The 17,422-nt window shown below is 40.6% G+C and overlaps 1 protein-coding gene across 2 annotated transcripts in view; it reads right to left on the bottom strand.

Annotated features, from left to right (window-relative positions):
- The window catches only part of SYDE2 (synapse defective Rho GTPase homolog 2), a 48,479-nt gene extending 32,201 nt beyond the window's left edge, over positions 1 to 16,278 (bottom strand). For both annotated transcript variants that reach the window (XM_081325853.1, XM_081325854.1), the window contains exons 1-2: positions 14,147 to 16,278; positions 6,134 to 6,838 (exon numbers count right to left, since the gene is read on the bottom strand). In XM_081325853.1, the coding sequence (XP_081181979.1) occupies positions 6,134 to 6,838; positions 14,147 to 15,752 (2,311 nt within the window). In that variant the 5' untranslated portion in view covers positions 15,753 to 16,278. The remainder of the gene's footprint in view (positions 1 to 6,133; positions 6,839 to 14,146) is intronic.
- Between the last annotated feature and the right edge of the window lie 1,144 nt (positions 16,279 to 17,422).

Below are 17,422 nucleotides of genomic sequence, written 5' to 3' on the forward strand. Positions count from 1 at the left end.
AATTTAAGCACCATGCCATATTCTGGGAATGCAAATCCGGAAGCACTTCTGTGCCACGTAGTTTAAGACTGTTTTTAGTCATCCTTGAAGAGGAACAGTTCTGGGGCCAGATTTAGATATCTGAATAAAGTCACAGCATTGAAAGAAAAATCTACGATACTTTTTTTTTTATACAGAGGAGTCAGTAAGTCACCTTTGTATCCAGAACTTTGAAGGTAATGCTGGTGGTGCAGAATCGACACCAGCACAGAAGGGGTAAAAGAGAACAAGTGATGAAACATGCACTGTTACGTTACAAAGCATATGCCCTTTGGGACTTGTGTGTAATGCTACAACCTAAGTTTAAAAAATACAGAGCTTGCATCATGATGTTACCACTGCAGCTTTTGTTAGTCATTATTATAATGGGCTGTGGATGGGGCATAGGGTAAGAGAGAGATGGGGGAAATGGAATAGAGTAGTGCTTCTCAACATTGGCAAGCTTAAGATGTCTAGACTTCAATTCCCAGAATTCCTCAGCCAGCCATGTTGCCAAAGTTGGAACAGAGTAAGTGGATAACGCATGATGAAAGCATTCATTGTTCTATAATACAGGTAGTCCTCATTTAGCAACTATAATTGGGACCAACAACTCTTGTTAATAGCAAAGCGGTCGCTAAGCGAAAGCACAAATATGCTTATGATCTTACTTCAGCTTTCCTTTGCTTAAAGACTTGCAAAGGTGGCAAATGTGAAGATTAGTCATAAAGTCAAAAAAGGAGTCACTTTTAAAGTTGCTTTTTCATTTGTGTTGTAACTGTGAATGGTCAGTAAATGAGGACTACCTGCATTAAATCTTTTTTAACATCTCCACAGTGCATTTTCCCCTCACTTCTCTACCAACAACCAAGACATGCAAACGTACTGTATGAGAACTGGGTTTGGCTTATCTATATGTGGCACTGGACGATAAAACAAATACAGCACATAATTTTATATTATTAGTTTGCCTAAGCAAAAAATTCAAGCAATAGTTTTCATCACACAATCAAAGTTAAGGTTATATTGAACAATGGGATCTTAATTCAATTCAACCGAAGGGAATATATGTAGTTCAAGGTTGAACTGTGGAGCCCTTGATGGTAGTTTTCTTGCAGATGTTTTGTCTGTAAAACTTCAATCCATTTTAATATATTTTCCATTGGTTATCATTCCAATATAGTAACTCTTCCTTTGCCCGAGCATGGGTTGTTTTCTGATGCCTGTATAGATAAATGCTCATTGTCCTGAATTGTTTTAGTAATAGCTCAAAGTTCTTCCCCTTCCTTCAACTTTCCTTTATCAGAACAACTTTGGGCATATAACACAGGCAGAATTGTTATGCCCAATGTATGTAAGTTTCTGCATAGGATGGAAGAAAACCAGATCATTTTTTATGCTATCTCATCTACAGAAAAGCAGTAAGCCGTAAGAAGGACCATTACAAAGAGCCTTCAGCTTACAACCATTCGTTCAGTGGCCTATCAATGTTACAATGGCATTCAACGAGAGGAACTTATAACGGATCCTTGAAATTCCATCTGTCACAGGGTCGGATGGTCACATGATCACAATTCCAATGTTCCTGTCTGGCTTTCCACAAGCAAAGTCAATGAAGAAGCCAGCAGGAAGTCAGCACTCATATGAGGTCATTGCTTAATGATCTGTGCAGTTCTCACTTAAAAATGGCAACCAGGATTGCAGTAATTCCTTTTATTAAGCAGTATGGGTCACATGATGTCACACTTTACAACCATGTTTCTTTGGAACAACAATTGCAGTTGATGTCATAAGCCAAGGACTACATGTACTTATAAACATATTTATTGCTCCTCGTCAACCACAGGACATAGGCTTTTGCTGATGATTAAATTTGAAGAAAGTAATATAGTTATCAGCATTTATTACTTTCGGGAGCCAGTTTGGTGTAGTGCTAAGACATTGGTCTAGGTAGGAACTGGGAGACCATGAATTCTAGTGAGAGAGAGAGAGAGAGAGAGAGAGAGAGAGAGAGAGAGAGAGAGAGAGAGAGAGAGAGAGAGAGAGGCCTGATCAGGCCCTTTATAATCATTTTGATTTAAAATGTTTATTGCCTGTATGTACTTTTCTCTGATAGCATCAATTTAATTTTGGATATTTGAATACAATTTTCTTTAGCTGGTTTATTAAACTGCAGTAAAGGAGAGAGAGAGTGAGAGAGATACATGTATCTCTAACATAACTTACATATAAACCTAACTTACATACATGTATGTTACTAGAATAGTGAAGCAGGATTACAAAATTGATAGATTACAGAAATCTAGCAAACAAAATGTAGATATTAGAATGATTCTATCTTATTGTGTTTAAAATATCACCGTAGCAAAAGAATGATCAATTCCACCTTAAATCCATATAAGCCTAACACATTTTGCTTACTGCTTCACAGTCACACAGTGTAAGCTTCCTTTGGCCTACTGTCCTTTATGTAGTCATTTTGACTAGGTAAAGTGTCACCTTCAGTTTAACTAAAATTAATAGTTATTATAGATACCTTAACAGGATTAAATGAAATCTTAAATATTCTTTAGCAATAGACTCAATTACTTAGCAGTAGGGAGTCTCCTCATCAATTATTTCATTCAAAGATATCCTCATTCAATGCACACAAAACCCCAAGAGGCAAAACTATACTTAAAATAGATTCATTAAGTCCATACACAAGAGACAGTGTAGGATAAACTCAGAAACAATGTCACCAGAGTTCATTATAATCTCATAATCAACACATTCAATAAAGCAATGACTTTTTGCCTATGATACGAAAGTTCCTATTTTTTTCTCTAGTAAAGGAGATGTTACAAACTTCAACAAAAACTAGTAAAAAATCCATTGAATTACACTGCAGTACAAATACAGTTTACAATATTCCAGTTAGTAAATAAAATCCATTATTAACATTTTAGCAAAAGCCATAAAAATAAGAATGTACCAAAAAACGCCTCATAAATAGTGCTGCTACAGAAGATGTAAGAGGGACGCGGTGGCTCAGTGGGTTAGGACGCTGAGCTTGTTGATCAGAAGGTCGGCAGTTTGGCGGGTCGAATCCCGAGTGCCGTGTAGCAGAGTGAGCGCCTGTTACTCGTCCCAGCTTCTGCCAACCTAGCAGTTCGAAAGCATGTAAAAATGCAAGTAGAAAAATAGGGACCACTACAGTGGGAAGGTAACAGCGTTCCGTGCGCCTTTGGCGTCTAGTCATGCCGGCCACATGACCACGGAGACGTCCTTGGACAAGCGCTGGCTCTTCGGCTTTGAAACGGAGATGAGCACCGGCCCCTAGAGTCGGAAACGACTAGCACGCGTGTGCGGGGGAACCTTTACCTTTACCTTTACAGAAGATGTAAACCCTCTTAATGTTAATCATCTCTCCTCAAACACATCAACCTTGAGATTACAGTGCTATGTTCATACATTAGGAGTAAAGTCTTCCTGAGCTTCATGAGACCTGCTTCTGGGAATACACACACACACACACACACACACACACACACACAGGACATACTTATTTTCCATCTTATGAAGAAATATATTTTTAGGTAATAACATTAAGTTATTATAACCGTTGTTGTTCCAATGTATGACGAAAGATACGATATCTCCTCTAAAGGAATTCAAAGATTAATTAAAAGACATTTATTTTCAAACCAATGGAAATAAAAACATAATTTGAGAATTGCTTTTGCCTTTCTGTAACAGGAGATGTGTAAAGATAAAGCTCACAGACCGCTATGTGACTACAAAGCGATGACATAAGCATTTAGAATGAATAAGAGAAACAGAAATATGATGCCCCCCCCAAAACTAGTTCAATTTTACCAGTTATAATTGATTTAACAAGGGACGCGGTGGCTCAGTGGGTTAGGACACTGAGCTTGTCGATCAGAAGGTCAGCAGTTTGGCGGGTTGAATCCCGAGTGCCACGTAACAGAGTGAGCACCTGTTACTCGTCCCAGCTTCTGCCAACCTAGCAGTTCGAAAGCACGTAAAAATGCAAGTAGAAAAATAGGGACCACTACGGTGGGAAGGTAACAGCATTCCGTGCGCCTTTGGCGTCTAGTCATGCCGGCCACATGACCACAGAGATGTCCTCGGACAAGCGCTGGCTCTTCGGCTTTGAAACGGAGATGAGCACCGTCCCCTAGAGTCGGAAACGACTAGCACACATGTGCGGGGGAACCTTTACCTTTACCTAATTGATTTAACTACTTATTGAAAGAGGTATTTTAGAACAAGAAGGATTCTACTCTTCATTCATTCATTCATTCATTCATTCATTCATTCATTCAAGGTGCCACATTTTTTTCCAATTCATGGAAACCACCCTGGCTGGCTGTGCACACAAGTGCATACATAGATACTTTACTAAGGGAAAAAAATGAAGGGGCAATTCATACACACGTGTGAAGTTTCCAAATTTTAAAAACAATCGTATAAGCCTGGAAAAAGTCATGGCTGTATATAAGCATTCCAAAGCATCTTTGATGAAACATCTGCAGAGATGTATGTTCAAGATTATATGAATCATTCAGAAGTCAGCTAAAATTGATGGAGTGGTTTAATACTTTATACAATTATGATGCATACTAGACTATATTAAGCAATTTTCCTTCTGACATTTGGAAATGAGGATAACACGTAGAAAATCATGTAAATTATCCTGATATTTTTCCATGGACATCCTCTCTTTAATATTATACGATAAAATGTAAAGTCCATGAACTTTCATACTTCAAGCCAAAATTTCATTGACATATCCAGTCCTTCAGGCTTAATATAACTTACAGGAATAACATTTAGGCATGTGATTGAAACTTTACTAAGATGTGATCTCCAAAGACACAGTTTAAAATAAATTATGATGAACACAGCATTTATGTTCAAACTTGAGTAATAAATAAGCATTAAAATTAAAATGTAAAAGGATATACAAATTATCTCAAAGCAGATAAACTGTCAAGCTATGAAAATGTTAAAATAAATCAACAGAAGTAGAGCTTCCTATAGTAGTTAAGATTCAAAAAGCAAAATTAATTAGTTGGTATTTAATGAGATAAAATATGTACTCTAAGTCTTTTTCTCAGCCTACTTTTTTTCAGAAAAGATTGCACCATGTAGGCTCAGAAAGTATTGGTTAGAGACCCCATAAATGATTAGAGAATAATCATATTAAATATATTTTTTTAAAAAGTAAATGTAGGTAACATGAAATCCAGCTTAATTTTGGAGGGAAGCTGTCAATACTCCAAGTTACCCATGAAGACACGATTACCATTTGCAATTTTCATTGCTGGCTTCTGACGAGTAAATTAGTGGGGAAGCTGGCAAGTCACATATAGTGAACACATAACCATGGGAGTCTGTAACCATGCAGGATTCACCTAACAATAGCAACTGAGACTGCTAGATCTGTTGCTGTAAGTTAATGCAGTCATATCACATTGCGTCTTAGTGATAGACTTCCTGGTTCCAATTAGCATTGATAATTGAGGAGGACCACCTATTTTAGAAGTGCAATTTACCTTTCCGCAGGAGAAAAAAAAATCAACATTTTTGTAGCAGTTATTGATTCTTAATGGACCATTTCACAGAATGACGCCAAATAAATTTCTTTCCGGCTCTATAGAATAGTTACATTTTAATGATTTTATAATCTTACCAGATTAAACAATAAATTGCCACCTTAGCACATGTGTGACTTAAATTTTAAAAAAATGAAGCCAAGAGTTATTGTGAAGCCTAAAAAACCAGCTGTGATTCACAGATTTGCTTCCTAACCAATCTGACAGAGTAGAACACCAAGATTTCCCACAGGCCTGAGATATGGTGAAATCTTATAAAAATGTACTCTGATGCACACACATTATTAGGAGATGCATATATTATATGTACAAATAATTATTTCAGCTCAACATGCTACTCAAGTGAAACAAACATCTATGCCTCTAAGTAGGTTATGCATAATTAGTCCCAAGCTAAGTTTTGAATTTTCACCTGTCTAAAACATGACTGTACTACATTGGTAGGGGTGCCAGACATAATTGTACTATAAGTTAAATGTTTACATTGCTCTTACCTCCTGTAGTAGCTTTAAGAAGACCTTCATCCATTGCAGAGCCAGTCAGAGTATCGCATACAGGCTTTGGCTTTTGTGTTTGCAAATATTCCATGGAATGCACATTTTCTATTTGATTCGTTTCTTTAGGCTGACCATTTCCAGAACAGTCTAAGAATTGAGGAAGGCCTTCATTATGCCCTATGACTTTGATTAAATCATTCCCAGGTGCTATTTTGTAATTCAAGGCTTGGGGGTCCAAGTGATTATTATGGCTACTTAGGAAACAGGGGAACTCGGGCTCATCATCTTCAGGGATAGGATTGTACCATATTTCTCCTTCATCATCTGCATCGTTATCTTCACCAAAATCTAAAGTACAGTTTGGTAATGCCAAAGGTCTTGTTCCATTCTCAGCAGCATGTACAGAATTGACTCTTCCTCTAGGGTTTTCCTGACCTAGAAATTTGGAAAAAGTCTGAGGCATTTTTGGCTCAAAGAAAGGACTGGAAGATTTCAGTACCTGGTAATTTTTTCCTGAAATTTTCTTGTAAGAGTTTCCTCTTTCCAAACTAGGTACTCTCAGAGAACTTTGATGTAACCAGTTCCGCTTCTTGGACACAGTAATGCTAGCAATCTGAGGCCTGCACTCGGAAACTTCACTGGATTTCAAGTTCTTAAGTTCTCTTCTGCTCGCAGAAGGTATGTAAACATTTTCGATCAGCTCTATAAAATGGAAGAGGGAACAGAAGAGTGTGTTAGATGCCATCAAGTCGTCATTATTCGTCTCAGTTGCACATAGAATGTTGTAATATTAAAAAGAGCCATAAAATGACACAATGCAATCAGATTTCATCCATGAAGATAATAATAGTCCAGTTGCAAAATGGCAAAACTTATTCTGTCTGTGTAATAGCATCAAGGGTGATATGATTAAATACTATACAATAAAATGTGCGGAAAGAAATACAGCAATCTGTTTTAAAGATAACAGTCCAGATGAACCACAGGCACCTATCAAATATAAACTACCACAGAAAAAGAACTTGCAAAGCTAGTCGTCCATCAAGATGATGGCCAAATTATTACCAAAATCTTGATAACGTTTTCTCTACTGCCATCCATGCAACTTTGTAAGACTGGTTATTAAATCTCAAGTACTTCATTAAGCATGGCTTACATATTTGGTACAGAATTACAGTATTTTTTTCAGAACATGGTCAACATAATACATCGGATTCAGTCTTAACCATGACTACCCTTATATCTATCTATTTTAATGAGTCGCTGGCAAATTTTATTTAGTGCACTAAACCCAATAAATAAATTTAGCTTTTACTCAACTGCCTGATAATATATTTCATAAACTGTAGGATTATGTCCTCAAGATTATGTAGATTTACTTCTCTTTCTCCCTATCCTGTGAGCAGGATCCAATCTGGGTCGGTCACTGGGAGCAGAGGTTTTGTCTTCCAAGATTTGGGATTCGTGCTGGAGACCATCCTCAGGAAACCTCTCTCTGGCAGAGTGTGTCAGAGAGCAATTCCCTGAAGATGAGCTCCAGCACGAGTCCCAAATCTCGGAACCTCTGCTCCCAGTGACCGACCCAGATTGGATCCTGCAACATTATCCTGGGACACGTATGTTTGTCTTCATTCATGAATATTATGAGCAATCTCAAAATACGTTTATAGCTGAAGGCAGTTCAGCTTCCTTAATAGCCCTTCAAATCCCATTAAACTTACTGGGATTTAATTCCAAGGAAATGTTAAGTAAGATCTGGACGCATACATCTGTAAAGCAAGAGTGAAATATGTACGGACTGAATGATGTTGGAAAACCACAAAACATACATACCCTACATACATATCCTGCATATGATGGCTGAAGTTACTGGGAAATGTATTTCAAAAACTATCTGGAAAAACAGATTGCCCAAACCACTGTATATTTAGTTAGAAATCAACATGATTTTTGTTGTATTAGAAGCCAATGAATACTAGAATCAACATGTCACACCTTTACATTGTGTATGGCATGTTTTTCATGCATTATATCTAGTTACCATTGAGGTCACTATGGATACATTTCATTAATGCATGTGAGTTTGTGTTTCACTTCAAGGTTTAAAATAAATGCCACTAAATTGATTACACAGGCTGGAAAGGATTTTTTTTAAAGTAGTGAGGAGCAGGCAATGTTAAGAGAAACAGCACAACACACATCTACCTAAAAATGCTAAAAATGCCACTTTCACATATAAAAGACTAAATTCAAACTGGCTGGTAATTTCATTTGCTTATGGAAGGCATCAAGATGAGAAAGGACAAGCTTGACTCAAGAGTCAGGCAATCTCTTAAGAGAAACTACATTATGTATAAACGATGTAATCTGATATATTGGCAGCAGTAACAGACATGATATAACCACTCAACAAATGTTATTATGCTAATATCAGAATTTGTATCATTTTCCAAGAATACTGATAATGCCAAAAAAGAGAGGACAAACCCTTTCTCCCTCTGCTAACAACAATACATATCACTTGTCCATTGCATCCTTTAATAAATGCTCAATAAATGCTCACTTAGTAAGGATGTTTTGCTTCAACCAGTAGAAGAGCAGCAAGGCTCTTGAATGGAACGACCCTTGCTTTTCTGGAAGTAAGATATTCCTACCTAACAAGTCCTATTTACTATGGATTTTTAAATAAAACTATTCCTCCTGCTTCTAATCAAACAAATATGGGGACATATCCCTTTTAGAATTATTTAAAAATCAGTTTTAGTCACACAAAACATAGAAAAACAAGACAATTGTATAATCACTTACAGCAGGGTTAGACAACCTTTTTTGAGCTAGTGCACACAATTCTGGGCTTAATTAGGTGGGTCCCAGCTGATCTTAAAATTAAGCAAGTTCAGACCTGATTAGGACTCCAAAGGGAAACCATAAGAAAAATCTCAAGTATTTGGTCTAGACCAGAAAAAGAAAATCTCAGAAGAAAGTACTGGCAAATCCCTTCTACCTTCTTGGCAAGAATACTTGAAAAGTCCATGAAATGACCAAGAATCATACTTAACTGAATTACCATGTCCTCTGGAAGGATAAGACGGCATACATGATGGATCATCTGTACTTTTATCTCCTTGAAAGGATAGGCAGAGAACGAACAAGTGAACTCTATAATTTGTCAAGGACTTGAATCTGCATCTTCCAAGTTCAATATCTTAAACAAGAAATGGGGAGCTCACCTCTTGTTTAGATATTTAATTCAATGAGCTCCTTTAAGTTAACTGCAAAGTTTAAGGTTTCATGATATTACACTTACTTAAGAGAAAATTCAAGTAATAGTTAACACTATTCAATGAAAGCTAAGGCTGTTTTTAGTAATTTATAGTTCTATCTCTGTCTTCAAATTCCATTTATCAGGATGACTTTGGGCATATGATAGAGGCAGAATTATACATCCAATATACAGTATAAGTTTCTGCTTGCTGGTTTCAAGAGATGAGTTTGACATTATTTGGTCTGGGACTGATTGCTGTTTCTTGATCACTTGTAGTAGCCAATTCCAAACTCATAATTTGAAGTACACAGTAAACAGCTTTCACAATTGTACAGTACCACTCTAAGACCCCTGCTTTAACCAGTACTCTTTACTAAAATGACCTGATCCTTTATGATCTTGCCCACATTTGTACTGCATTGGTTTTAAGATTAAACCCATCGTTATGTTTCAAGCACAATGCCCATCTTTATTCTTCAGTTTAAGAAAACATTATTTCTTATCTTCACTGTCAAGTGTAAACTTGTGTATGCTGATATTACCTTATCTTCTTTGTATTTAAAATTAACACAGATTTTTCACTTTCTGCTTTTATTCTCATAATAGGCTCTTCTACGTCTCCTTTAAAGGTGGAGGAATCCTTGTTTTTAAATACAATTCATTCTAAATTGAATTTGCTATCATTGAATACCTCACTGTGCTAGTTTTTATATTTTGCTTTAAACTGTAATTCCAAAAAAGATGTTATAGGCTAAAAATCATTCACAGCACAGCGAATCTTACTTCTTCAACATATCTGCTTTTCTTACTGTGCCTACTCAACTCTGTACAATTAAAAGGTACATTATAATTATATACACTGTAACCTCCCTACTCCTGTAAAACAATACGTGAAATATAATAATATTTTGCAACCAATACTTAGAATGCTTTTACTAATTATATTTTTCTGAAGAAGTGTTTTGTAATAAATCTAGGAGGATTTAAAGCAATGAAACTTTAAACCTGGTATAATCCTAAAACAGAACATAAAACAAAATGTAGCTACACATTTGAAAAGCATTTTCTACTACAGTAATTTAGTATGTACTTACATGGAAAAGTGGTAACATGAAAGAAAGAGAAACCATACTAAAATGTAACTGATTCTACAGTTAACGAGAGACCACACACTGCTAAAAGGGCAAGATAAGGAATGCCTATTAATGTAATTTAGTCTCTCTTCAAACATTATGAAAAGCATAAACACCTGTAAAGAGCCTTTTCTCCTGAACACAGTAATGTTGGGGGATGGGACCTTCTTGGATTTTCCAGCAATACCCAGAGAGAATTTATACAAAGACATGTAAAATTCCTGGAAATTCAAGATACTTTGTAGGCAGTTGTACTAGCTGAATTTTTTGTCCCTAGCCTCTTTTTCTAGCTGCTCACCTAAATAAAATTATTAATTTTTATACAGAGGCTAAAGTCAGTGCAATAACCCTATAGCAAGAACTTTAAGCACCTTTATTTGGAAGACCTCGCTGAAATCATTGGGTATTGATTCCAATTCATCTATGAAGAAAGTATGCATAATCTGGGGAGGCTAAGCAAATATTTGTATTGTCCCACACCCACACCATTAATAAAGCGCTTAATCAACTCAAGATAAGGTAGCTTGGAAGCCATATTTTTTCACTCAAAGAAGGAATCAGAGGGTGGATATGGAACACCCATGCAGCACTTATCCAATTTTATGATTAAGCATGGTAGATTAAACAAATGCAACTTTGAATGCTTCTGAGATGTGGACAATCAACCTGATGTCCTCCAGGTATTTTGAATTTGTGAAATTCAGTGTGGGCATATAATTCTGCGTGCATCGTGTTGTGGTAATGTGCCGGATTGGCACTAGGAAGACCCATGTTAAAGTCTACCCTTAGCTATGGAAATTTTCTAAATAACTCTGGGCCACTCCATCTTGCTTAGCCCACCCTATATCACAGATAGACTGCTGTAGAAAAAAGGGGAGAAGAGAATACTATTTCACTCTGAGCTCCTGAATGAAAGACAGGAGACATATCTAACAAATGCATAAACTCCACAAATGCATAAACCTGACTATTACCTATGCTAACTCATGGGAATTGAAGTTCAAGATACAAGGAAGCCACCAAACTGCCTAATTCTATAGTATGATAAATATCTCTGTTTTTGAAGGCTAACGTAGCAATAGAAATCATCCTTTTTTATTACAGTTCAATTCTGTCCAATTCTCGAACACTGCCTGGTTAAGTCACTGCAGTTTTCTTGGCAAGGTCCTTCAAAAGTGGTTTGGCATTCCTTCCTTTCTAGGGCTGAGAAAAAGTGACTGGCTCAAGGTCACCCAGTGCTTCCTTCCTAATGTGGGACTGTACCAAACTAACTCTCAATCTACAAATCAGAAGGTATTAAAACAGAAGATGGTTATTCTTACATTATACCTACAATACCTGTGATTCTGAAGAGTGGATTCTGAACACATAACTTGTTTCCATAACCATTCACACTAACCATTCATGTAAAAAGACTGTGTTTAGTTATTAAAGAACAAAAATAATTTACCCGATCCAGAATCATTCAATAATGCAAGTGATCGAATTAAAGATTTGGTAAAGCCACATATTTCTGAGATAACCCTTCTTGCCTACTATATAGGCATGTAAAAGCAATGTGGTACAGTGCTTAAGGTGTTGGGAGCATGGAGGTGTAGGTTCTAGTCCTTCCTTAGGTACAGGAGCTGATTGGGTGATTTGGGGTAGTCACTCTCTCTCAAACCTAGCCTATAAAATCTAAAAAAACTGAAACAGACCAATAGATTTGGTCCATAATGTTTAATGAAGATGCTTTCATATTGTAATGAACTGATTCAGGACGATGATAAGATAGACATGCACAATTCTTTTTAAAAAAATCATTATCCCAACAAGTAATTAACCAGATTGCCATTTTAAAAATCTACAATTTCTAATTTCCGCACATAAGAGTAGACCAGGTCTGGAGCCAAGGCATAGTTAGCTCTCCCCCAATTTTTTCCCCTGCATTGTAATTTTGTCATTAAAAGATGACAGAGAGTTCATTCTACTTTGCCCCATCTTCCTCCCTGACCCCTTTATTAATATTTAGTGAGATTCAGGCTGATGCTGAATTATTGTAATGCTGGGAAAAAGAAATAAACGGAATGAGACTTAGAAAGATTGCTTCACATATGGGTACTTGAAATAAGTGAGTTATTAACTCACTTTAGCCACACATGCACAATTAATATACAAAGGAAGCCATTTTCTAGAAATGGCCATGCTGAGTTGGCAGCTCTTCCTAGAATATTTCACCCCTCAGAATAGACAGAATAAAATGAGGTCACAGGGCTTCACCAGACACATTTCACCAGACATACAACTTCTGCTCCTGCTTGAAAGCAGGGGGTTTGAAAGAGATGAGAAAAGTATTTATATGTCAGATATTTCCAGGAGTCTATGAAAATCAAATAGTCAATTCAGTTTTTTAAAAGTTCCTATGTGGGTATGCAAAATATCCAAAATAACCAAAACCAATTCAAATCAGTTTACCCAAATCAGCTTTTTGAACTGACTCTGCAAATCAAATATTCACACAGCCTTTATTTCAACTTCTGAAACCAATTCCCTAATTATGTATCAAATACAGTCTAGCTGTGTTGGACTATCATGCTCATTACCCCGTCCAATTTTATTAGCTTCATCCATTTTTAAATTTACTGTCCTAAGTGTGTTGGATGGCAGCTCAGAGAATTCCTAGCCACTTTGGCTACTGGTCACATTTAACTACAGTATGCTCAATCTAGAGATCATTCAAATAGAGAAAGTCGAAATATCCATATTGATTGGTGAACTCATATTAATTGGGGGAAATAAGAAGTAGGTGCATAGCAAATACCATGTGGAAACCCCTAACTCCCTCCACCTGGTATCCAAATTCCTTAAACAGCAACTTCTATATTACATGTAACATGTTAGTATACATTGTTGTCATGGCAATTTTTCACAGGTTATGATACTAACTACATAAAGATTGTCAAATATGCTGATTTCTCATCCTCACTTGCACTCTTAACAATAGGAGTTCCAGAAGCATGACACCATATGTTTCAATCTATAATAATGCAACAAAAAAGACACACATTTAAACTGTCAAAATTGAACAGAGGTTTATACAAGTATCAACATTTAACCAGACTGTATAATGCAGCAGGTTATGCCAAAAGGAACTCAACTGTGGTATGTTCCCTATGGAAAATGTCTAGCTGTGCTCTACAAACATGGACAGAGACTTCTTCTCTCCTGCAAACATAGCCTGCTATTTACATTTTAGGATTTGGCATAGGATTTTGCATGCCTTCTAGGTTAAAAATTAGGAGGATTGTATAATATTGTGTAAACAAGATTCAATCACTTTCACTGCATAAATCCTGTATTCCAGGCTGGAAAAGTGAAGCTATCTTTTGCCTCTGGAAGCTACTGAAGAGATAAGCCAATTGGAAAAAAGACCACAGGTACATGAGGCTTTGATATGGTTATCAGCTTTCAAAACGGCTGGTTTCCTAGACGTAGCAGACATTCAACAAGCTAAGTCTTTCACAACCATGGAGAAGCAAGACAGTGGGAAAAACATCTTAACAGTAAAAGTGAGACAAAGCCCTTAGGCTCCAAGGCCCTTGAAAGGAAAACAAGAGCCCACAGAAATATTACCTGCCAGCAAGATTCTTTGGTCTGAAGGTGATACTCGGGCCTTGGACCCTGGGCCATTCAAGTGAGCAGGGGGCGAAAGTGTGAGCCCCTCTCCTCTGCTAAGAAGTGGCCTGCAGCTCCCAGTGACCTTGGTGCAGGAAGATGGGGGGGACATCCCAGCTGTTCCACCCCGGCCTTTCATGCCCAAGGAGAGCAGGCGTCCTTTGTACATCCACTTCTGTAGCTTCCGAACAGTCACAGCAGGTGGCTTGAAGGGGCCTGGGGAGGCATCTGCTGGGGGGTGCTGGGGACTTCCCTCATGGCTACACCTGGTTGCTCTTGCTGGATCCACCATTTTGCCCTGGGCAGCATACAGCTCAGGAGCCAAAAGCTCCTCCAGGTCTTCTCGGAGCCCTGAGGGATGAGCTTCTTGGCTGCTGAGGCTCTTCTCACAGCTGCTGTCACCAGAGCCGTGTGCGGCAGCTGCAAGGAAGCAGGTTTCCCGGCTGGCGCCAAGTTCTTGGCCAAGTTCTTGGCCAAGTTCTTGAGGTTCGAGCAGCAGGTGGCCAAGGGGCTCCAGCGGCTCTTGAGGCAGAGACTGGAGCGCACCTTCACTCCGACATCTGGGCAGGAGCAGCAGTTTGGAAGTGGAAGGCTGGGCAAAGCAGAGGCTCTCCAGGCTCTTGCTGATGCCCTGGCGCCAGATGGGATGCTTGGCTGAGCCTCGGGCCCCGCCGGGATCGGATCTTTGCAACTGGGAGCATCCGTCCCCGCAAGAGAAAGACCAGCGTAAAGCATCACTCCCGGCAACCTCAGAGGCGGGCAGGTGATGGCTAGCAGGCTGGGCCGAGGGACCTCCAGCGGTGGGGCTGGCCGGAGGCAGGTCGTGCATGGCGTGGATCAACAGGTAGTAGGCCTCCTGGAGCTGGCTTCGCAGTTTGCCGGTGCTCTCTCTCGCTCTGTTGGCCCTGCTGCTACCGCCGCCGCCGCCTGCACCCGAAACGGCGGCCGCGCTGCCTTGCTTGTTCCCCCGCGCTGCTTCTTCGGCCGTTCGGGCCGTAACTTGGCAGCCCCAGCCAGGCAGCCTCTGGTTATCGTAATAGTCGTCGTCTTCGCTCCCGCCAGAGCACTCCAGGGCCGGCCGAGGCTCCGCGCCCCTCGGGAAAAAGGAAGACGAGGAGAAGCAGAGTTCGGCGGCCAGCGGAGGCGCGCGGAGTTCCGGGGGGCTCGGCGGCTGCTGCGGCGGCTGCAGCGCCGTGCCTTCCGCGGGCTTTCTCGGAGGGCAAGCGCGGGCCACGGCGGCTCCCGGGAACTTTACTCCAGGCATCTCCGCTTTGCCCCGCCGGGACCAGGCAGCCGACTCCCGCAAGCCCGGCTCTTCCAGCGGGGACACGAGGAGCACCTCACAACCGCCCACCTGGCTTCCCAGCCCAGGGCAGGCTTCGCTCGCCGCTCCGTTTTCCCGGGAGGAGTGATGGAGGGGCAGGTTCCGCTGGGCTTTCCCTCGAAGGGCTCCGACGCCCGGGCCACCGCTCTCCCCGGCAGCTTCCCCGGCGCCCGTGGCTCCTAGTCGCTGCGACCTCCTACTCCGCAGCTTGGAGAAAGTCCTACGCAGAGGGTCAGCCATGCCTGGTCGTCTCCTTCAGTTCACTGCCGTCGAGCGCAGGGCTGCTAGGGCTGCTGCTGCTGCTGCTGCTGCTTGGTGGCGCCTTGAGCAAAGCGGAGGCGGCGGCGGCGGCGGCGGCAACGACAAGAGCAACAGCTTGGTGCGCGGCTGGCTAAAGCACGCCATGATCTAGTAGTTGGTCCTTGAGCGCCTCTCGCTCTTTGCAGTTGCTGTTGCTGCTGCTGCTGCTGCTGCTGGGGCTCACATACTTGGCATAACTGAGCGGGGTGAGAGGGCGCTCTGCAATGCGCATGTCCGACGGCCAGCAGCTGGGCTGGAGCGCTTTTTTACCGGAGCGCACGCGGCCTTGCCTTCCAGCCCCCGAGGCTGTCCAGCCGGAGTCGAGACGTCGGAGAACAACAGGAGAGACCAGGTTTGCCCGGCTCCCCGCACGCGCGCGCACGCGCGCGCGACTTCTACACACACGCGCGCGCGCGCGGGTTGGGGGGGGGGGCGGGGCGCTGAGACGACTCTTCCAGCCTTCGCCCCTCTCTCGCTTCCCTTTTTCCAAACTTAACCCTTTCCTCGGCCCTCGAATAATCAAATAAAGCAGGGGTCTTCAAACTTGGCCCTTTTGTGACTTGTGGACTTCAACTCCCAGAATTCCTCAGCCAGCCATGCTGGCTGAGGAATTCTGGGAGTTGAAGTCCACAAGTCACAAAAGGGCCAAGTTTGAAGACCCCTGAAATAAAGCCATGGGTGCTGAACCCCGAGAGAAGCCAAGTTGGATTAAAGCCGGCTCTTGAAACCCCCGAGAGAAGCCAGTTGGATTAAACCCGGTTCTTTTCGGTTCGAGAAGCTTCTTCCCCCTCCCCCCCCCCCTTGCCGGCACTCAAAAGTTCTCAAAGTTTGGAAATTAAAAATAAAGACCAATCGGGTTACTACAAAATTTGGAATAAATTTTATCTTTGGCCGGGAACAAAAGGAAGGTCTCTGTTAGAATTTATAGATTGGTTGATTGTTCTAAGTATTGTATTATATATATCATTGGTTTGTATCTTAAGTGTATTTTAGGTGTACACATACATATATGAATATGGTAGACAAGAAGGTATGTCAGTCCGTTTGTACCGTGTCCAATGTTTTAAATAATAAATTTAATAATAATAAAAAAAGTTCTCAAAGTTGAAATGTGCAAGCTGACGAAATACCTGCCTCTTATACGGCAGGGAATGAGAGTTAGAGGATCAGGGCAAGAGATCGTTAAAACAGCCAAAGTGTCTTGGAGAAGGCAACTTGTTCCATGGATAAGACCTTACATGTACCCTCCCTCACACAACCCATCTATGTGCTCCAATGAGACTCCCGCTACTGCAATTAAGAAATGGGACATTTGTTTCCCGACCATTTTATTCAGCTTGCTTGGAGCGACCCAGAAGATTTCTGGACTTGCGTTATGCAGGAAATAAAGAGGTACGGTTCAGAAAGTGGGGATGGTTTCTTCCAACTACAGAGATTTGATTGCGTCCCATCAGTTTCGATTCCTAACTTCCATATGGATTTTCTCTGTGACAATCTATCCCTAACCTGTTCTTGCAAGTTTCTCGATGGGGATCGCCACTCTTGTGTCCATCCACTTGCTGTTGGTTGTCCTGTTCTCTTTCCTTTCACATTTTCCAGCCGGGGACCCT

This window comes from Vipera berus (genome assembly GCF_964194415.1).
Source record: "Vipera berus genome assembly, chromosome: 3".
In the NCBI taxonomy this organism is placed as follows: Eukaryota; Metazoa; Chordata; class Lepidosauria; order Squamata; family Viperidae; genus Vipera; species Vipera berus.